The sequence below is a fragment of the Nannobrachium achirus genome, assembly GCF_963921795.1.
Source record: "Nannobrachium achirus genome assembly, chromosome: 22".
NCBI lineage: Eukaryota > Metazoa > Chordata > Actinopteri > Myctophiformes > Myctophidae > Nannobrachium > Nannobrachium achirus.
Genome location: NC_137829.1, coordinates 30596613 through 30620179, shown reverse-complemented (window position 1 = coordinate 30620179; position 23567 = coordinate 30596613). Strand labels below are relative to the sequence as shown.

The 23567-nt window shown below is 40.3% G+C and overlaps 1 protein-coding gene across 1 annotated transcript; it reads right to left on the bottom strand.

The window, feature by feature from the left end:
- Window positions 1-5: 5 nt before the first annotated feature.
- Window positions 6-23145, bottom strand: hibch (3-hydroxyisobutyryl-CoA hydrolase). Its single transcript, XM_080752516.1, has 14 exons — window positions 23006-23145; window positions 22513-22558; window positions 21292-21423; window positions 19633-19717; window positions 18953-19033; window positions 18069-18121; window positions 14567-14645; window positions 9127-9272; window positions 7735-7821; window positions 7265-7323; window positions 5459-5540; window positions 3881-4000; window positions 2675-2708; window positions 6-1313 (listed from the first exon to the last, which is right to left on the bottom strand). The coding sequence occupies exons 1-14, from the start codon at window positions 23035-23037 to the stop codon at window positions 1198-1200; spliced, it is 1152 nt and encodes a 383-aa protein (XP_080608642.1). The 5' UTR covers window positions 23038-23145; the 3' UTR covers window positions 6-1197.
- Between the last annotated feature and the right edge of the window lie 422 nt (window positions 23146-23567).

Sequence of the window (23567 nt, the reverse complement as noted above, 5' to 3'; positions counted from 1 at the left end):
TGTGACTAGTTTATAATAACTTTATTAGTAAATAATAATTCGCTACATTGGATCCATTGGAACTAGGGATGGGACCATAGACTTAGAAAGGTAGACGCCTCCTCCGGCTCTGGGGCGTTGGTAAAAGAGGACTGGCAAGCTTCGGAATTCTGAAGGGCGCTTCCTTGTGCGTCACAGAATGGGATGCTGAGTAGGCCAATCAGATGCGGGACTCCCTCTTTCCCACTGCAGGGGGCAGAGTGCCTTCCACAGTTCCACACTTCCGCCAGTCCTGTTTTACCAGTCGCGCCAATGAACTGCAGCGGCGGAGGAGGTATCTCGCTTTTCATATCTGTTTTTCATATCACGATTATTGTGACCAAAGAAATCGCCATTTACGATAATCGCGATAGTCAAAATATCCCCAACATCCATTATCCTGGGGCAGAACAAGTACATATATTATAAGCACGTTTTATCAATAGAGGGTTTAAGTGGTACCGGATATGCAGCTCAGCAAATAAAAGGTGAATTGATCCCAGTGCATGACGGAGGACGATATCACGATAAATTAAATCTCCACGATACGATTATCGCGAGTGGTCTTTTTAAATCACGATAAATGATAATATCGCTTATGGTCCCATCCCTAATTGGAATTTCCATTTCCTGAAAAGTAACGGTTTTGGACATAACCCGACCCGACCCGACACACAGAGGATGTTGTTTATGGCTGATGGGTGCACCATGGACAGACTGACATGAAAGTGAACCCCACCAGATATTGGGTAACCCTACTGTACATCTGTGAATCAATGTACTAGAGCAGGGGTCTTCAATGTTTTCAGGCCAAGGACCCCTTAGTTGAGAGAGAAATGAAGCAGGGACCCACACAACCTTTTCAGAGATTCCAATAATCAGTGTTTTATGGATTCATGCCAATATGTTTTTAGATATTTAACCACTTGAATCGTCAATACTTAATAAACTTGACCTTTTGCTCTGTACTTAGTGTGCTCTTTTTTCCCCTCTACACCAAACCTCTTTGCAGAAAATAGCAGATTTTCGGCTAATGTTCTCAGAAAATGGACACTAGGGTTCAAGTGTTTAAAGAAAAAAAGTAGTAACTTAGGACCACCTAAGGGGTCCCAGACCCCCTGTTGAAGACCCTTGTGCTAGAGAAGGCTTGGTGGTGACAGACAGACAGACAGACAGTGTTCAGAGGTGCAGGTCTTTGTCTCCCATAGGGGAGAAGCTGTGCTCTATGCTGTCGTCTGCCACCTCCTGAAGGGAAGACGGACTCCACTTGGGACTGTGGTCCTTATCGATGAGCACTGGAGGCACACACACACGCACGCACGCACGCACGCACGCACGCGCGCACACACACACACACACACACACACACACACACACACACACACACAGACACACGCAGTTTCATTAATATTTTACCCTCTTTGACTGCCTCAGTCCTAATGTGTGTGGTTCAAATAGCTGTTATTATCGTTATGAAACCAAAGAGGAAGCCACCCTCTAATAGTGATGGAGCTCATACATTTTTATTGATAATGAGCTCCTTATTGATCCTGTTTATTGAGCCGGGCTTTTATGGAGCCCACTATTGAGTGTTTTCTAATATTTTGCGGAAAGATGTGAGACGACAAATTCAGAACATAACTGAAAACTTTTTTTATTGGCCCTTTGTTGTGACTGAGTTTGTGGCTGACTGCCATCTATGAAGATGACAATTGACAAAAGTAACAAATATTATCATTAAATATCATTAAAACAATCATTCATTAGTGTGCAATAAGTGTTAAATGGCTTTATATTATGGATAGCACTGTAATAATTTCTTGATCGCCTCTTCTCTTGATTGGTTAAACATGACATCATGGGCCACTATGCTCGATAACAAGCTTGATAAGCCCAAAGCTTATTGATACCGGGTACTCAATAAATCTGTTATAGGGTTATCGAGCTACCCTTGTTTCGAGCTCCATCCCTACCCTCTATGTCACTGGTTACATTTCTGGGTCGCGGACCCATTTTTGTGGATCCCTTAATTTTTTGTCTCCTACATTTTGTTTTTAATTATTATTATTTCAAAACGTAAAAAAAAGAAGGAAAAAAAAGCAAACATTTTCATGATAAGAAAAAAATAATGATTTTTCTAAGCTATTTCATGAATGATTAAAAGAAAAATCTAATACATTCCATAAATTAGAAAACTAATGTTTAAGTAGTGAAAATAGCCGATCTACAAGCTCATAATGCTGTGCGAAGCAAGGCGTTGTGAGCTTGTAGATCTGCTATTTTCACTAGTTTCATACAGTAGGTCATTCAAGGTCTAATTTCTCTTTTGGGTCACAGGCTAAAAAGTTTGGGAAGTTTGGGAACCACTGCTCTATGTGGTCTCTCGTCGAGATCTCCAACTACTGAAATCTAAATTCAATGTACAGGCTTTGTCTTTCGGGTTAGGTTTGTGTCAGTTCTGTCACAAACAGACTGACACACACGGGCAGTTGGAATCGTCACACAGTAGACAATAGTTGCGTTTTCATAAAGCTTATTCGAAAATAGGAAGCGAATCATCAGAAAGTCGAAAAAAGAAAAATGCGCATTCCACCTCCTCCAAGAGCATAAATGTTTTTGCGACTACTGTTTGTCCAGAAATAGTCAAAGTACTCACCAGCTCTTACTCCTTCGTAGAAGTCATTTCCCCGCTGTTAATTGACAAAAAACAGAGACAGTAGGCCTACGTTATCACAGTGATTCTCAACCGTTGAAACTTTCAAGACTGACATTTATTTTCAGACCATGTCCCAATATGTGACTCTAGAAACATGGCGCGCGCAGTGCACACCAATATTTGGGGTGTTTCCCTGAAGTTCTGAACTGCCTTCACACACACACACACACACAGCTGTGTGTGTGTGGGTGTGCGTGTGTGTGTGTGTGTGTGTGTGTGTGTGTGTGTGTGTGTGTGTCTGATTTCAGAAATAACCCCTATGGAATCCTCAAGACTGAAATCAGTCCCCAGGACTGACAACTTTAACCCCTGTGTTTGAAATGCATGAAGCTACGCGCACATCAAACCTGTTGGCAACATCAAGACATATTGGACCCCTTTCAATCTGAGGGATCCGGCATGTAGACTTTTTCTGGGGCAGTGCCATATGCATATGTCTTCTAGTTGATGATAGACATGTTGAAATATATTATATGGCAGCTGGTCAGAAGTCTCTCCGTGTTATACATGCATGCACTGAGAATCAATTGGATTCGGTGTGCACACATCTTTAAAGTTACACAGACCCCCATCTGATTTTTCATCTCTGGGACACCTACTGTACACTGTAAAAACTGAGAAGAGAGTGTACAAATGGACTGAAAATGGACACCTTAAGGGGTGAACAATGTGCAAAATATCTTCAGTTCTGGTCCGCGGCCAAATAAATATGAATTGTGGGTCCTTGACAGAGACATGAACAAGAGAACTAATGTGTTGTACGGTTGTAAGATGTTGGCCTGTGTCAGTCTAACTAATGTGTTGTTGTACGGTTGTAGGGTTGTAGGGTTGTACGATTGTACGGTTGTAGGGTTGTACCATGCAGGCCTGTGTCAGTCTGCAGTCAGTATAATATGTTGTTGTATGGTTGTAGGGTTGTACGGTTGTAGGGTTGTACCATGTAGGCCTGTGTCAGTCTAATGTGTTGTTGTACTGTTGTACGGTTGTAGGGTTTTACGGTTGTACGGTTGTACAGTTGTAGAGTTGTACGGTTGTACCATGCAGGCCTGTGTCAGTCAGTATAATGTGTTGTACGGTTGTACAGTTGTAGGGTTGTACGGTTGTACAGTTGTAGGGTTGTACGGTTGTAGGGTTGTAGGGTTGTACCATGCAGGCCTGTGTCAGTCTGTACTCCATCTGGAGGACCTCCTGCAGGCTGAGGGAGGCTCCGGCCTGCAGCTGTCTGAAGGTCAGCTTCAAGGACGTTGGAGACATCTTGGACAACGTCTGAGGAGGAGAGGAGACACAGTGGGTTAGTCAACCGTTGATCCCAACTAATCCTTAAATTATTATTATTTTTTTTGTATCAATTAAATCAAAGTGGTCTCGTGCCGCCGGTGTGGTGGCCTGGACACCTTAGGCTGCAATGCCAGCCTGACAGCGTGTCGTGGGTTCGAATCCCGTTTCCTGATTACCTTTGCTGTGCGTCACTCCTCATCTCTCTCCCCATTTCCTGTCAGTCTAACTGGCCTATGAATATGGCATAAAAGCCCCCCATTTTTTTTTAAAGCAACGTGATTTTTCCTTAACTCTTTTACAGCCACGTGGAGCCACTTAACACATTCCCCGCCATTTAACAATACCTTCGTACTCTATGGTGCCTCTGGTCTCCATAGACTTCCATGTAATTCATAGTGCACGGATCATGCACACCCATGCCTAGATAATGCACCACGTGTGTCCACATTGCTCACAGCTTTCAAACAAAAAAATCCGAATGGAAATCCGTTCAGGCATTCATGAGATACAAGCCATTATGTTTTCCTAAAATGTAAACAAAGATGGCTGCCATGTTTGATAGATGGGGTTGCTATGGGGGTTAAACATGCAATTTCGCGATTTCTATCATGCCTACTACATTTTTTGGGGTCCAAAAAAATTTTTGAAATTTTTTTTTTTTTTTTTTTCAAAATGTCGGAAATTCTCGGGACTATCGGGCCTGGCAGGGAAAGACATTAAAATAATCTCGGGACTATCGGGCCTGGCATGCAATGAGTTAATATTAAAACCGAATTAAACCGTACTTCATCTGTACTCGAATTAGCCGACCGGAATTTTCCATACTAGGTCATTAAAACCGAAATAAATGATAATTATCAAAAAACAACGGTCGTCCTCAGTCTCTTCTTCGGCTGGTCTAAAAGGATCATTCTCTCAACCCTTGCACCAGAAGGGCTTCTGGTCACTATCCCTTCTCTATACCCAAATTCCCGTTCACTTTCATTGTAGGAGAAGGCGTTAGCATAGCATCTCTCGGTTATGTTTTCGACCAGATATAAGTTGAGATCGGGGCTTCATACGGACTGGATTACATTCGTTTATCTCCATGTGCACGGATCGTGCACGCGAAACGCACGGGGGGGAAGACGACTCGGCCAAAATCCCCACTATATGCCAATGGAGATGAGAAACTTCGTGGTGAGTTTTAACCGGGGGGATTGACGGAAGAGAAAAAAAGAATGCTGCCATCCTAGAAGGCACGCGTTGATGTTGATGTTTATAATCATAATATTACGTCTCAGATCATAATACAATGATAGAAATTTCCGGCTAGTCCACAACAAGCCATTCTGGCCAGGCTGGGAAAGTGTTAAGAAAGTCTTGATGGGACGGTGGACCCCCCCCTCAAGGACCCGGACCCCACTTTGAGGGGCAGCGTTCTAAAGCAGATCAGTCAGAACTGACCTCTGTCTGCTTGGAAGCAAACGCTGAGTCGTCCGTCTTCAGGTTGTGAAGGATTTCCTCAACACTGCTGCCAGAGAACAACCTGGAAGCAGCACATGGTACATTATATTCATATAAAAACAAAACCCTAGGTCACATTTCTAACTAGACATTTTGTGCAACAAAACAAATGTTTGTGGAAACAAAACAAATGTTAAAAAATGTGTGATTGGCAGATTAGTTCTCAATTCTTCCTGGCAATTATAAACTTTTATATCGTTGGAAAGCCTGTTTATTTCCCTTTTAAAGGGGCCCCACCATGAATTTAAAAATGTTCATTTTTTTCTTGTTTTTTGGTCTTCCCAGTGTCTCTTCCAGCCCCAAAAAACTTTAAATGGTAAGAAGGGAAGCACTTGTGGGATCAGCAGCTGCAGTCGAGTACATGGGTTGTGCCCATGAAAAGGGAGACAAATCAAAGCTTTATTCTGCTGTTGCTATTGACTCGTTTTCCTACAGGTGCCCCCTGGGAGTAAATGTGGCGTGTGTGCGCGTGTGTCCGTGCGTGTGCGCGTGTGTCCGTGCGTGTGTGTGTGTGTGTGTGTGTGTGTGTGTGTGTGTGTGTGTGTGTGTGTGTGTGTGTGTGCGTGTGCGTGCATGGAGAGATGGTAGATAGCTTGATGCACAACAGGTGTGTCATCACACCCAGCTAAGGCTAATTAGTTTGACTCATCATCTAGCATGCAGGGAAATATATTTTATAGCAAGTGGAAAGTGTAGCAAGTACAATAAAGTATTTTCTTTCAGGGAAAAACAAACTATTTTAATGTACAACCACAATGACACATATAGACGATTTACTGACGATTTCCAGGCCTGGAATGTCATTGTTGTAGGGACAAATCAAATAAATAATACATACAAATATAATTTTCCATTCCTTCTCCTCACTAGAATGTGTGCTGACCATATAAGGACTTCCACCATGGCCCGTGTTACGAGCATAGCTAGATTCGGGTTTCAGAGGTGGCCAGCCAGTCCTCGACCAATCAGGGTAGAGTATGGCCGTAGTTATGTTATGATGTTTAGTTATGATGGTCAAAATAAATGTTTTGAGAACCACAGTCACTCTGAATTAAGAACGTCTGCTAAATGCCTAGATTGTAAACTACTGAACTCATAAAATGCCAGTCTTGTAGTAAATCAGTATCATACATATCCTGAAGCTGGAGACGTAGGCCTAGCGATATTCAGTGATTGGGTCTAATGATCAAAACGAGAACATTATAATGGTGTAAAAAATCTATAAAAAACTAAACATTTCCACGCTGTAAGGCCAGTAAAGGACAAGATGACCCCCGGCCACTTTCATTATCACTGAATACACCTTTAATAATCAAGAAGAAATCGAGGATCAGGTTTCTTTATTAAGATACAGTTTCTAAATGAATTGACATAAAAAAAGTGAATAGATTTATATAGATTAAAGACTAACCATGAAGCCATGTATTATACTTCAATGATGACATGCAAAAAGCAGAGCAAAAACAGCAAGAGCACAATCTATAGAAGCTCAATGCAATATTCCAAAAACAAAAATGTATTATTTGATTAAATTAGCCATTTCTTTTATAATCAATTAAACTGATTATTTTGAGATTGAACTGTTGCAGCTGCAATATTTACAGTACAGACCTTGTCAGAGAAATATGAGGGAAACGTTTTATAAAATAATCCTTCATTAATTGTAAGGCAAAGGTTTTAAATAATCATGATATTGGTTTGAAGTCCTAGTATCTATGGATTAGTATGTGTATGAGTATAATCTACCTGTCTATATCTTGTACATGCTGTGCCAGGACAAAAGGCTTGTCAGCATCCAGGCTGGTCTGTAACGATACACAATACAGAACACATAACAACATATGATAACACTGTTTACATGACAAATAGGTCTTTGGATCATGTCTTCTGGGAGATGTCATTCCTTGATGAGACTGCCACTGCAATTTAGGGATGGGACGATATGAAAATTTCATATCACGATGATTGTGACAAAAGAAATAGCAATTTACGATGTTATCGCGATAATCAAAATCCATTATCCTGGGGCGGAACATTTGCCAAAAAATACCAGATCTAGATCGGCTATATTTTGGCAAAGACTTTTGATATAGAGTGGGAAAAAAGACTGTATCAAGTACGTATATTATAAGTAACTTTTACCAATTATAGAGGGTTTAAGTGGTACCGGATATGCAGCTTGGCAAATAAAAGGTGAATTGATCCCAGTGTTTTACCTTGTTGTGGTAAGTTTCTAGTAGACTGGCGACAGCCTCATTTGAAGGAGATCTCAGTGCCACCAGCTCGTTCTCCAGGTCTGGGATCTACACACAACAATACTGGTACTAATTAAAACCACACAACGCAACATTACTGTGTATCATTATTTTATGTTTTAACTATTGAAAAATAGCAGATATACAAGCTCACAGCGCGGCACCGAGTGCCGCACTGCGAGCTTGTAGATCTGCTATTGTAGATCTGCTATTGAAAAATCGTGAAAATTTGAATTTTGACCCGATTCTATAAGTGTCTTTTGAATCCTTCTAAGACTTTTTGAAAAACCTGTTTCTATGTCAGCAATCTGGCCAGCCATCGTCAAAGAAAAGGTCCTTTTCACATTAACTGAAGCTCAGTTAGTCTGTTCTTGAGAGAATATCTTTTCATGTGAAGGACCCCCAAAATGATGGCCACGGACCCGCATCTCAAAATATCTAGTTCCAGGGACCACCCAGAAGCAAAATTTGAGTTGCAAACGTTCGCTTTGAAAATACATATATTCAAAGATTTGCACACATTTTCATGAAATACTTCTTAATTCTTTTCACACAATACTGGTACTAATTAAAACCACACAACGCAACATTACTGCTTCATTTATAAAGCCCACAGACACACTTAATCACTGTCAACCCTCTTTTGGTCAAGTAATTATAGGTGAGAAGTTTCAAATTATTATTTATTTATTAGGAAAATACAGTCTACAGTTTAGGCATTTAGCAGACGCTCTTAATCCAGAGCGATTTACAATAAGCAAGGTCATAACATCAATACAATAAGCAAGGTCATAACATCAATACAATAAGCAAGGTCAATCAATACATCAACATCAATACATCAATTGCATAACTACCAGTAAGACTCCCTAATCGGGAGATAAGCGGACGCCAGGTCACATACACAAAATTTAGAAGGCCAATCGTAGCCAATCAGGAAGGAATATGGGAAATGGGACAGATCCATGTTGATGACATGACTTTGGAGATACCGTGTACCGCTTTGCGTGATTTTAGGGCAAAATCTGTAGGAGCAGTGTCCAAAAATGGGTTTTGCAAAAATCGGCCTGATGGTGGCACTAGAAGTTGTGAGTTGCCATCCAAGGAGTTTGTGTGTGCATAGTTTGGCATGGATGGGGCAACGGTGCCGGAGATAAGAGTAGGGTAAAAGTGTGACGTGACGGACAGACAGCAGACCAAGCACCTAATCAGTAAAACACGTTATGTAAAACCTAGGAATACTATCTAGCTTTCATGTATGGTCATTGAGGGTAGGCGAGTGCTACGGTAAGTGCAATGGGCTAAGGTGGAGAATACAGAATTCTACATTGCAGAGGAGAGATTTCAGGTTACCTTGTGTGACTCTACGAAGTGCGTGGCCACCCCGGCTCTCTGCACGTCTCGTCCTTTCAGACGGAAGCCTGTCAGGGCCAAAAACAGTCCCAGCTTCCCCGGCAGTCTGGGCAGGAAGTAGCCGCCTCCCACGTCAGGAAACAGCCCTGTCACACATCAGAAAAATAACTATTATTAACTGGAGTTGTCACCATCATGACATTCAGTGTGACCAGTAAATGTATGGGGGCAGCATTGGCTCAAGACCTAGTGCTGCGGCTTGGGAATCGGAGTGTTCCCGGTTTGATCCTGGTCTTGATCCCTTTATCACTGTCACAGAGTCCTTGAGCAAGACACTGAGCACTGAATAATAGCCGATCTACAAGCTCACGTAAGCTTGCACTGTATATATGCCATTTCCGCTATTTTTGAACATGAACATGACGAATTTTGTGAATTGTGATGATCATGCAAAGATAACTGCGATTATCCCAAAACATCAGGCGATTATATTAATTATTAATTGTGGAAGGCCTAATTATAATATCCCATATTTACATTACTAGAGCCCAACCGACTTATCGTTTGGTCCAATATTTCAGCTCTTATTGGTCTACACATTGGCTATCACAGATGTATTGGTATATAATATCTGTTTCAGGTGTCAGGGTATGTGTTGTCTGATATGCACCGACAACTTTCCCGGAACATTTTTCAGAAAAAGATGCTTGGGGTAATTATTGATCAACATGTTTTACTCCTGAATACGGTATCGGCTACAATAAGTCTCCAAATGTTACAAGGTGCAGCATCACACAGAAGAATAACACTGAAAGATAATAAATTATGAATAAAACACAATCCAACAAACAAAACAGTAATGGGTCCCTACAGGTTTTTCTACAGTTGGGCTCATCAGGGCAATCCAAACCACAGCCCTAATCTGTAATCTCAATGTACTAAAAGTCTCAGATGAATTCCAACTGGAAGAGATTTCAGCATTCCTGATGGGAGTGGATTTAGCGTGCCATAGGGATGGGACGATAAACGACATTATCGTTTATCGTGATAAAAAACAGTCACGATAATCGTATTGTGGAGATTTAATTTATCGTGAAATCGTCCTCCGTCATGCACTGGGATCAATTCAACTTTTATTTGCCGAGCTGCATATCCGGTACCATTTAAACCCTCTGGTAAAAGGTACTTATACTATACGTATTGGTACAGTCTTTTTTTCCACTCTCTATCGAATGTCTTTGACAAAAAATAGTAGATCTGCTATTTTTTGGCAAATGTTCCACCCCAGGATAATGATTTTTTTTTGTCGCTATATCATAAATCACGATTTCTTTAGTCACAATAATCGTGATATGACATTTTCATATCGTCCCATCCCATCCCTTGCGTGCTGTCCCATTGGTTGACATAGCTATAGTCATCACCTTCTGTTGTGTGACAGTGTGTCTGTGTGTGTGTGTGTGTGTGTGTGTGTGTGTGTGTGTGTGTGTGTGTGTGTGTGTGTGTGTGTGTGTGTGTGTGTGTGTGTGTGTGTGTGCGCGCACGCGCGTGTAGGATTTAGTTGGGCTGACCTGCTTTCAGGCATAACATGTAATATGATAAATGCTTCAGATTATTTCAGATGGGTTCAATCTCTTAATCCCAGCATCTACAGGGTTAACGTGTGTGTGTGTGTGTGTGTGTGTGTGTGTGTGTGTGTGTGTGTGTGTGTGTGTGTTACATCACTCTGAAGGTAGTGATTAAGCTACCCACAGGCTGCTGGGAAATGTAGTTCAGCTAGTAACTTAACTACTTACAGCTAAGCCCAGCGGCCTTGTGGTTAGAGTGTCGGCCCTGAGACTGAGAGGTCGGGGTTCGATCGGGTCATACCAAAGACGATCACCATTACTGATTCGACACGGCTGCAGCTCCAAGAGTAGACTAGTCCCCAAATGCCAAAAAAAACCTTCAGAAAATGGCATAGTAGGCATTGAGGAAAAGCTCTTAATGTGTTGTTTCTATATGTTTTTTATGCCTTGTCTGTAGCGACACCAAAGGTGGGCAGCATACAGTGGTGTACAAAAGGATCTAAAAAGAGATATCTTCACAGGTACTGAGCACATGCTAAATTTGCGACACAGCATGTTGGCTTGGGCATACAGCTTCCGCCGCTTTCTATAGATGTCCTTATCATCTGAGAGGTCATTGGAGATAATTATGACCCAAATAAGTAATCTCGCTGCACACATTTAGGGCAGAGCCAACCAGATAGAAGTCAGGGAAGGTTGATTGTCTGTCCTCCCTACTTCGGATAATCATGATTTTACTCTTTTTGTCATTGTATTTAATATCAAAATCAAGGCCATACTGTGAGCATACACTTAGTAGCTGTTGGAGACCCACACTATACGGACTAAAAATGACCAAATCGTCTGCATACATCAGGTGATTGATCACCAATCCTGGGCATACAACTCAAGCACCGTCTGACAGATTCTTTAAAACTAGTTATTCTCTTCATAAAGTTTTATTGTAAAGCAACTTTGAGTACCAAGATTTGGATTGATTGTTGTATTATTATTGTTATTAAACTTGGTCTGTGTGTCCGTGTCGCTGACGATCCTGGGATGGTTGTTGCCGAGTGGGAATTCGGTACGACCAGTGGTCGTCCAGAAGAGAAAAAACACGAAGGTCTGTATCTGTATGTCTGTCCGTCCACAGGTCTGTGGAGGAGTTTCTACAGCTGCACCAAAATACTTGGTAGCATGTACAAAAGGAACAACGGGTAGTCTGACAATAAATACAAGAACAATATGCATTGCAACCCCGGGTGGGGCGTGCATTCCATCATTCCCGATCCTGACAAGCCTGGTCCCCGAGTAGACCGAGTAGCAACTAGCAGTAGGGCTGTCACGATTATGACATTTTACATGACGATTATTTGTCACTCAAATAATTGCGATTAACGATTTAATTGTGTTTTTGTCGTTGACAATTACATTTCTGCTTTTAAGTTGCACATGGTAGATATGACACATAATTACTGACATATTTGACAACTTTATACTTAAAAAAGAACATTGATAGTGGAAATAGCCGATCTACAAGCTCACAACGCGTCGCATCGCGACGCGTTGTGAGCTTGTAGATCTGCTATTTCCACTATTTATGACCTTTTATTTAAATATATGAACATTTTTCAACATGGAAACGATTATGACGATTATGAAAAATAATCACGATTATGTCCAAAAATCACGATTAGACGATTATGTAATAATTGTGACAGCCCTAACTAGCAGCTTCATAGTAATTAATAAATCATAATCAGATTATCCATATATCCTTTTACTGTAGATGTGTCTTTCAGCATCACAGAGGAGGAGCTCCCTCTCTCTCTCTCTCTGTGTGTGGGCTCTGACACAGCTGGACTGCACAGCAAGTGTTTGGTGCCACTGTTTACAGAATGTTATGTTTCATCATCAGTGTGGTCATAATCATGGTTCTAGTTGTGGTGCTGGGTGTGACAACGGCCCTTCATAAAGACCAGGGCTTTCTCTGGTTCAGGTTAGGGACGGGACGATATACGATATTATCGTTTATCGTGATAAAGAATGTGTATCGCGTATCGTGGAGATTTAATTTATCGTGATATCGTCCTCCGTCATACACTGGGATCAATTCACCTTTTCCGGTACCATTTATGTGTTCATATTTTTTTTTTTAAATAGTGGAAATAGCAGATCTACAAGCTCACAACGCGTTGCGATTGTAGATCAGCTATTTCCACTATCAATGTTTTTTTTTAAAGTATAAAGTTGTCAAATATGTCAGTAATTTCTTTGTATATTTAGGTTATGTGTCATATCTACCATGTGCAACTTCAAAGCCTAAAAGCCAAACAGAAATGTAATTGTCAATGACAAAAACACAATTAAATTGTTAATCGCAATTATTTGAGTGACAATTAATCGTCATGTAAAATGTCATAATCGTGACAGCCCTACTTGGCAGGTGCCGTAATGGCTCAAATCTGGGGCAAAATCTGAGTTTTTATATAAATAAATGTATGACTATATATATCTCACACTTATAAGGAAGCCATTTGTGGCAAGTTTGGCTCCAAATGTACTTCTGTTGTAGCCTCCTAAAACCAGACTCTCTCAGGAGGAGTCTAGTTTACTAGGCTACTTCTCTTGTGCAGTGAAAACACAGACACACAAACAGGTCATTTTAGGAGTGAATTTCAGAGCGTGTAAATAAAAAAAATCAACCTCATGTCATGTCAATCACGTTTGCACACTGCCGCCCATTTCGTATTTATTTTCGGACCAGGGTTGATTTTTCCGATTTTCGCAACTGTCACCACTGAGTCCCTTGCGCTCTCTCTCTCTCTCTCTTCTCTCTCTCTCCTTGGCCTGAATGCTTTCAAGGATTTCGGATTTCCAAAACACAACGAAAGAACGCAGTGCAGTGTACAACCAGCTTTTGTGCATGATAAGGCTGACAACAGGTGAAGTGTTCCTTAAACTGTTAGTCAGACCTGGACACTTTCTTTGACCTGAACAAGTTTCTGTGTCACTCACTATGACAATAAGCTACTGAATTCATTCACCAAATACTTTTACTACAGAGTACCTTTACTCGGGTAATGATGAAATCAGGACTTTTACTTGTCGCAGAGTATTTCTAGAAGTAGTATTCCTACTTTTATTAAAGTAAAAAAAAAATCTGAGTCATTCTTCCACCACTGTTCTTGAGCAATAAAGCACAGAACAGCGTGGTCTTTGTCTGCTTGTAGATCAGTTATTTGTGTTGGCGTGTGATGTGCCACCCTGGCATGGAGACAGCCAGGAGGAAAGAACCCAGACATAAAAGTCATCACCAGGGACATGCTGGCTATTGGGAAAAGCGGGACAACTCCCGAACGGCCGGTTCATTCCCGGCCGGTCCAGGCCGGGCCATTAGGAAAAAAATTAAAATTAAATGTCGGCCTTTGTTACATTTTGGGGGCTGTGGGGCCAACAAAGTCTCCAAGTTTCAAATTTGTACATTTTTTCGCAAAGCAAAGCCCTGCTTCATCATACAAGGCCGTCGCACAAAAGTAGTGAAAACAGCAGATCTACAAGCACACAACGCCTCGCGGTGCGAGGCGTTGTGTGCTTGTAGATCGGCTGTTTTCACTAGTTTAAATCATTTTTAAAATGATAAATACAAAACAAGCGGTTTTGGACATACAAGGTTTCCACCCGACAACAACGAAATATAACTCATGTAATTGGCCCACTGGCTTGTCACTTGTCATGATCTGAAATGGCAAATCTTTGAGTAGCAGCAGCAGCGCTATAGAGAGATCTCTCTCTCTATAGCGCGCAATGAGGGCCTCTCCAACTCGTTTTCCCGGGCTGAATCAGGGGCCCAGCACGTCCCTGGTCATCACTATCACGTCGTTGAGGCTTACCGATGGCCGTCTCTGGCATGGCGAAGAGTGTCTTCTCTGTCGCAACACGAAACTGTCCATGAACAGACAGACCCACACCCTAAAACACACAGGAATGACCGGTTATACTCTGTGGGTGAGAAATACAACAACGTGCGAAACACAGCAGCAAGATGTGTGAACTGTTGTGATAAAAGAAGGCTAGAGACTGGAACACAACCACCCTAAGGACTACAAACCATTGAATGGCATCCATACCTACTGTTTTGAGCTGCTACCTTTAAACACGTTTTACATTTTAGGCTTTTTCTTTTCCTTTATTTGTATAGTATTGAAATAGTATTGAAAGAAAAAAAGAAACGCTGATATTTGTTCCAAAAAGCTTCATACCCTGTATATACTGTACATTTACTGTAAAGTTTACACAATTCTGTACCCCCTCCAACTGTATACATGTTCCCCATTTTCAACTGGTTTTATTATGTTTCGAAACTTGCTTTGGCAATGTAAACATATGTTTCCTCATGCCAATAAAGCTCCTTTGAATTGTATTGTATTGTATTTGTGTGTGTGTGTGTGTGTGTGTGTGTGTGTGTGTGTGTGTGTGTGTGTGTGTGTGTGTGTGTGTGTGTGTGTGTGTGTGTGTGTGTGTGTGTGTGTGTGTGTGTCAAAGAGACAGTACTAAAACAAAAGCCAGACCTCTTATTCATCAAGAGTGTCAGAGTAGAACATCCATCCTAATTGGCTGAACATGTTTGACCAGTTAAATGGGTTATGTGGGTTATGTTCCCTTTAACCACTTGAACCCCAGCACTCATATTCTTGGGGGAAAACATTGGCCAAAGATAGCAGATGTACAAGTTCACAACGTTGTGTCGCAAAGCGATGCGCTGTGAGCATTTGATTGGCAAAGAGTTGTTTTGTTGTAGGTAGAATGTGGTTCAAGTACAGAGCTACTCCAGGTCCTGTTTACTATGTCTTGAGCAAGGGTCTTCAACAGGGGGTCCAGGACCCCTAGGGGGTCCTCAGAGTCACTACAGGGGGTCCTCCGAATCATAGAAACCATTTTTCTCCTTTTTTATATTAACCACTTGAACCCTAGTGTCCAAATTCTGAGAACTTTAAAGAGGTTTGGTGTACAGGGGAAAAGAGCACACTAAGTACAGAGTGAAAGGTCAAGTTTATTAAGTATTGACGGTTCAAGTGGTTAAATAACTGAAAACACAAATTGACATGAATCCAAAATAAACTGATTATTGTGCTGTCAAACAATGAAACTATATGGAATCTATGAACAGGTTGTGGGGGTCCCTGCTTCATCTCTCTCTCTCAACTAAGGGGTTCTTGGCCTAAAAACGTTGAAGACCCCTGGTCTAAAGGGTTTAAAGGACCACTTCACCTCATGCAACAACTGGTCATATAATGCAAAATGCATCATATGACCAGTTGTTGCATGCAGTTGTTGCATGCTGATACTAAAATATCTAAAAACACAGATTGAACACAAAAAATAACTCAGGATTGTGTTGATCGTGTCCCAAACAACAATAAAACCAGTAAGACTCCCTAAACCACAAATAGGGCAAAAATGTGTTTTTCCAAAATCTTCCTGATCCATGTTGATGGCATGTGTAGACATGCTGTGTAGTGATTTTCGTGATTTTAGGGCAAAATCTGTAGGAGCAGTGTCCAAAAATGTGTTTTTAAAAATCGGCCTGAAGGTGGCGCTATATGGGACAGTCAGATTCATGTTGATGGGATGAGTGTAGACATACTGTGTAGCGATTTGTAGATCTGGTTGTCCCAGAGGTGAAGTGGTCCTTTAAGTGATTAAAACACTTCTGGTGTCATTTTAGGCGATGTTCTACTCTGGCTTGTGTGTGCAAATAAATAATATCTAATAATAATCAAGCAACGGTTTTGTTGCTTGATTATTATTAGATATTATTTAAATATTCAACATTTCTGCCACACCCCTTCCTATGTGTACAAACCAATGCATCTTCAAACTCCATGTTAACCATGTTAGACTCATTGAAAACATGTTGACTGATGTTGTTCTTCTAATACTGGAGGGGCAGTATTGTTTTTAATTATTCCTTCATAGATATTCTTTGTTCTGTTACAAACTAAGTCACATTCTGTTAAGAGGCGGGATCTACAAACTGCGTCACTCCTTGTCTCAACCAATCACAACAACAAGCCTTGTGGTTGCTGGCTGGCTTGGTCATAGAGCAGAGATTCAAGGAAGGACATACAGTACTATGCTGCCACCAAGAGGCAAACTGGAGTACTACATGTCAAATACAAACTTCTGTTAGAGAAAGAGCAAAGAAGACAAATAATATCCCCTCTGGGATGATAAACATTCATTTATTATTAAAGCCATTCAGGCATGAACGCAAATCTGTGTCACTTTAGATTTGCACCACTTTAACCATTATGTTATGCATCAACTAACTGCGAACTTGTAGATCTGCTATTTTTTTTTTTTTACGTGAACATTTGTTCAAGTCTTTGAATATTATTGACCCGATTCTATAAATGTCTTCTAAATCCTTCTTCTGTCAGGGCCAGGGGGTTCAGGGGGTTCTCAAACCTTTTCATGTCAAGGACCCCCAAAATTACATGCATCTCAAAATTACATGCATCTCAAAATATGTTGTTCCATGGACCAACCAGAAGCCTTGAAACAAATCACGATTTTTTTTTTAAATATCAGATATACAAGCTTGCAGCAAGCTTGTATATCTGCTAATTTTTCAATAGTTAAAGTATAAAATAATTCTAGGCCTAAATGGGTTTAATCCAGCCTTTCCAAAATCTAAGAATTCAACCAGGAAATTATTTTTCCCCTATTCTTTGTTTCTTTCCGCTCCTTATTGTCCCTCTCTCTCTCCAACTTCCAAAACTATGATGATGGAGTTTGCACAAAACATAATTTCAACCACTTCTTTACAAATGTAAACTTGTGATTTGACAATAAAAGCAACATATGTTGAGCACTGTACTACACTGTACTACTTTCATCAATTTCATGCTGATTCATCATCTAAAACACAGATCTCCCTGATGGAATTGCTATGTGTTTTGTTCCAACACATAACAGGTCTGTAGGTGAGTGCACCAAAGATCATAGCTGATCTACAAGTTCACAATGCATCGCATCGCCAGCTTGCAGATCTAAAGCCGGTTGAACACTGCTGCGTGTTTTGGAAACCGAAATCTGCAAAAAACTTCAGGCAAAGGAAAGAGAGAGGGGAGGGAGAGACATCAAGGGACCCAGCGGTGACAGTTTCGAAAACCGGAAAAAAATCAACCCTGGTCCGAAAATAAACGAAACGGGCGGCAGTGAGCAAACTTTTTTATTATTTACAGTACGTGCTCCGAAATTTGTTCCTATATTTGTCCGAAAGAACGCAGCAGTGTGCAACGAGCCTAACTTGGAGGTAGGGGCAAAATAGGGACACCAAGCTGAAAGTGGTTCAATGATAGAGAATAGTTAGAATGAAATGATACTCACCCCTCCCATAGTTATTCCATCAATAAGAGCAACGTAAGGCTTCTTAAACCCGCCTAGAACAAGACATTAAATCAATGTAAGGCTTCTAAACCCCTAGAACAAGACATTAAAACAATGTAAGGCTTCTAAACCCCCCTAGAACAAGACATTAAAACATATCAGTGCCGAAGGAAAAAGTAACAGAAAGATACAGTAAGATAAGTGATTATATATTTTCATTCAAATATGTGTCTATTCCTAGGGCTGTCACAATTATTACATAATTGTCTAATCACGATTATTTGACATAATCACGATTATTTGACATAATCACGATTATTTGACATAATCACGATTATTTTTCACAATCGTCATAATTGTTTCCATGTTGAAAAATAGTTGAAATAGCAGATCTACAAGCTAGATCGGCTACTTCCACTATTAATGTTCTTTTTTAAGTATAAAGTTGTCAAATATGTCAGAATTTCGTTGTATATTTAGGTTATGTGTCATATCTACTACCATGTGCAACTTCAAAGCCTAAAAGCCAAACAGAAATGTAATTGTCAATGACAAAAACACAATTAAATCGTTAATCGTAATTATTTGAGTGACAATTAATTGTCATGTAAAATGTCATAATCGTGACAGCCCTATCTATTCCTATAGAAATCATTGCTATAGTTTGTTCAGTAACGGGTCTCTTACATACATTTATCAGCTAAAAGTCTATAGTGTTCCAGTTAAAAATGTTCTCTGCTCATTTTTGTGCATCATCACTTCCAATTTCACATGTTTTTCCTACATCCTTTACGGGTTCTCTAAACTGAGGTTGACATTGGTGTAAAATGTATTTTCTGTTTACTAAAGAAGAGCTGGAGGTTTGTGTGCGTAGCATGGCTTACCGATGGCGTTGTTCAGAATGTACTCCTCACGGAAGAAGTCCTGGGCCAGGGAATCTCCCACCTTACCCGCTTCTGTCACCGCTACACAACACAACACAACAACACAACACAATAGATTCATCACAACGCAACACTCTGACATCATGCTCTGACATCACTGTGATGTCATGGGAACCAAATCCCTTTTATTGCCATATATGGAGATCCCTGATGTCATCAATATTAGGCCCATATATCTGTGAATGCCAGTATATAATCACTGTGATGTCAGGGGAACCAAATCCCTTTTATTGCCATATATGGAGATACCTGTGATGCCAGGGGAACCAAATCCCTTTGGCCAGATGGCCAAGACATGGCGCGGCCTCGAACTTTTGCCCTTAGGCATCTTACTGGTGCTATGGATTACTTTTTTTTGATTAAACAAACACTTTTTTCCCCCTCGTTTTATATATCAACAAATTGCTTAGGATGCTTAGTTTAATGAGTCCTTTATTAAAAATATGAGTCAGGGACTCAGTCAGGATGCAGGGTTAGTAGCATCACTGTAATGTACAGTAAGTAGCAGATAATCACTGCCAGGCAATCTACTGCATGTACTTTACATGATAAATACTACTACTATAATAATACAATCTACTGCATGTACATGTTAAATAATAATACTACAAGCGTCTCACCTCTAATGTCTCCTCCAGCGCAGAATGCTTTCCCCCCCGATCCTTTAATGATCACTATGTCTGTCTCACCATCAGACTCCCATGCCTGCGCACGCACGCACGCACGCACGCACGCACGCACACACACACACACACACACAGTTTGATTCATTAAAGCAGTGGTTTTCAAGTCACACCTGCATTTATATCCATGCTAAAAATCCTCTATAACACATGTCATCTCTTTTATCACTCTGTAAGCTTTTATTTTCCAATGACAAATACAGTAGAATATATTTTTTGTGCGCAATGTTCCAATATAGTAAATAAAGAAATAATTCATAACATTTTAAATAGTTATTTAAACAGTATGATCAGACCCTGATGCGAAGCGGAGGGTTTTTTATCCTGCTTATTATAAGGCTAATTAATAAAGCAACCAATAAATTGACACAAAATTTAACAATCACTGATTTGAAAAAGTATTTAATTGCTTATTGTTAAGAAAGATATAGTCCATCCATTCGTTTCCAACGCAAAATCAATCACTAAATTCGGTACTAGCCTGGAATATTCTGTTGTTGTCATTTATACTATGTTTGACCTTCTCAGGCAATCCATCTTCACCACACCACAACAGAAATACACATACTTTTCAAAGTAGTATGCAGTGCAGACGTTTTAAATGTAGTTCCCGTCTCAAATCATAGAATAAAGATGTGTGGGTGTCACACCTGCACTCCACGAGCGTTTAGGATGACTTATTAGCACCTTGACACACTGGCAACCCTGAACTGTCACCCAATGACCTGCTGATTGTGCAACTTGCTGCAAAAGCACTTTTATTGCTTCATTTATTTAAATTTCAACCAAAATAGGGTGAAAGTTTGTAACTGAAGAACTTTAAACTTTACTTGTGTATTTCCATATTATTTTATATAATGTATACTCCTGTATGTCACCACTGTATGTATACACCAGATCTCGGATATTGTACTTTTTACTCTACAACAATTATTGATTACTTTGGTACTACAAGTATATTTTGTACTATTAGTCAAGCAAAAACAGTTACTGTATATGTTCATATTGTGGTATACGTAGCTACTTTTACTTGAGGATGGGAAGATAAACGATATTATCGTGATAAAAAACACTCAACAATAATCGTATCATGGAGATTTAATTTATCGTGATATCGTCCTCCGTCATGCACTGGGATCAATTCACCTTTTATTTGCTGAGCTGCATATCCGGTACCATTTAAACCCATTGGTAAAAGTTATCGTTTATCGTGATAAAAACACTCAACAATAATCATATCATGGAGATTTAATTTATCGTGATATCGTCCTCCGTCATGCACTGGGATCAATTCACCTTTTATTTGCTGAGCTGCATATCCGGTACCATTTAAACCCATTGATAAAAGGTACTTATAATATACGTACTTGATAAAGTCTTTTTTTCACTCTCTATCAAATGTATTTGGCAAAAAATAGCAGATCTACAAGCTCACAACGTGTGCTGTGAGCTTGTAGATCTGCTATTTTGGGGCAAAAAAAGGGACTTTGATTACCGCGATAATATCGCCCATCCCTACTTTTACTAATTAAAAAAAAAAAAAGAATTGTGAGTCCTTGCTCCAGCTGTGGGAGAGAGAATGCAGGTGTGTGGTACCTTCAGCTGGGGGTAGATCAGTCTGATCATGTGGATGTTGAGAGCGTTCAGGGCTCTGGGTCTGTTCAGGGTGATCAGCCCTGCACATCCCACTCTCTGTAACAGAACCTCTGGTACCGCCTGGCTGGACATCTGAACACACACACACACACGCACACGCGCACGCACACACACACAGAAACACGTTAATAAAACAAAATATCGTTGCTGGCGGGCAGAAACCTCTTATCTCAATGTTCGAACTTTTTATGCTTATTTGTAATAATTTAACGCCCTACTTGATCATACTACAGTGTCACACAACAGCATCAAAAGTAGCAGATCTGAAAGCTCAAAATGCATTGCGAAGCGACATGTTTTGAATTTGTAGATCTCAAATCATCATCTCCATAAAGCTTGTCAACCAAAGTGCTCTAAAATCCCTTGGTAGATGGCTGTGTTGACTCTGAACTTGATAAAACAGTGTGCATCAAAACCAGCATTGCATTGTATTGCTGGTGTCGGTCCACTGTGTGATGATTTAGCCAAAGCTCCTAGTAAGTAACTGGTGTACTGACCATGGTATTACTGGGTTTAACCAACCAGCAAACTGTCCTGACCTGAACCCCACAGTGAATCTGTGTTGTGTTGTCAAGAGGAAGATGAGAGACACCAGACTCAACCACACAGATGAGCTTAAGGCCTCGATCAAAGCAAACCTGGGCTTCCATAACACCTCAGCAGTACCACAGGCTGACCACCTTCATGCCACGCCCCATTGATGAAGACATTTGTTCAAAAGTATTCCAGACAAAGTACTGAGTGCATAAATTAACATAACCTTTCAGAAGTTTGACATTTCTGTATTATAAATCCTTCTTTTGAGTGGCCGTAACATTTTGAGATATGGGTATGTTTTTCATGAGCTGTATGCCATACAAATAACAATTAAAACAAAAAAAGGTTTTGAATATTTCACTGCATGCACAATGAATCTAGAATATATGAAAGTTTAAATAGGCCTATATATAAAGGAAATGAACTTTTACACAATATTCTATTTTTTTTTCTTTTTTCAGATTGATCTGTACATACATATACTCTGACAAAATAGTATCAACATAATGAAATACAACAGAATGAAAGATGAGAACAAACAGTAGACAGATTGGAATATACAAGATGTAAATAAATGATCTTTATCAAAGCAGTTCTACCAGAGATAAGAGTAGCTGACTTTACCATCATGTGTCCTTGAATTCTCTGTAGTCTGCAGATGGACCTGAGTCTGATCAATGAAAAACACATTCATATTAATAATGATCTCTGAAAAGATCATTCATTTATCGTTTGTTTTTTAGTCACAACATATTTGTTTTAAAAGACGCAGTAAGGTTTGAGTAAGGTGCAGGGAGAATGCCTAACATTACATCAATTAATCAATCTGGTTTCCAATCAAAACACTACACAACAGAATAGTCGGCTTTAGATTATAATCATAAATCACAAAACATTATAACGAACGAGATGACAGTGTCAGATCATAATAATAGTACAGTATAGTGCATGATGCCATGTGATCCCCTTAGCCCAAAAAAATAGCCGATCTACAAGCTCACAACGGGTCACATGGTCGGCTTTGTGAGCTTGTAGATCTGCTATTTTCTGCGAGCGACGCCGGAGTGTCTATAAAACACACGCATGTGCATTCATTGGGGCTTGTCTTGATACAAACCTGTGCGTAGACTTGAACATGAAGGCTGACATGTTTTGATCAGGTTATCCTTTACGTCCACTGCCTTCACGCTTACGTGTTATGCATAGAGGTAATATATAAAGTTGTTATGCTCTCTGCTGCTGGAGTTTACTTCCTGGAGGACGCCAAGACCTGTCCCTGATTGGTTGTTGTCAGTGACGTTGAGGGGGCGTATCCACCATCGAGAAGGGACTTGACTTTGACTGACTGCACGCGTTTTGCTTTTGCTTACATCGCCACCTTGTGGAGCTGTGGAGTAACTTGCAGTCTCAGGTATAGTTCATAGAATCTCTAGGGCAAGGCTGGGCAACCTTAGGCACGGTGCAACATTGGCACTGGGGAGATTGATCACTGGCACACTGGCAGAAGTATGTGTGAGAGAGGATTTTTTCAAAATGTAGTCAATTAAACGAAGTGACCTAATTTACAGCATATTTATTCTGCACATAATTCTACATTAGGCCTATTATGAGGGAGTCGGGGAGATAGGTGGGTTATTGAGTCTAATGATCACTATAACAATGTTCTGCCAATCAAAATA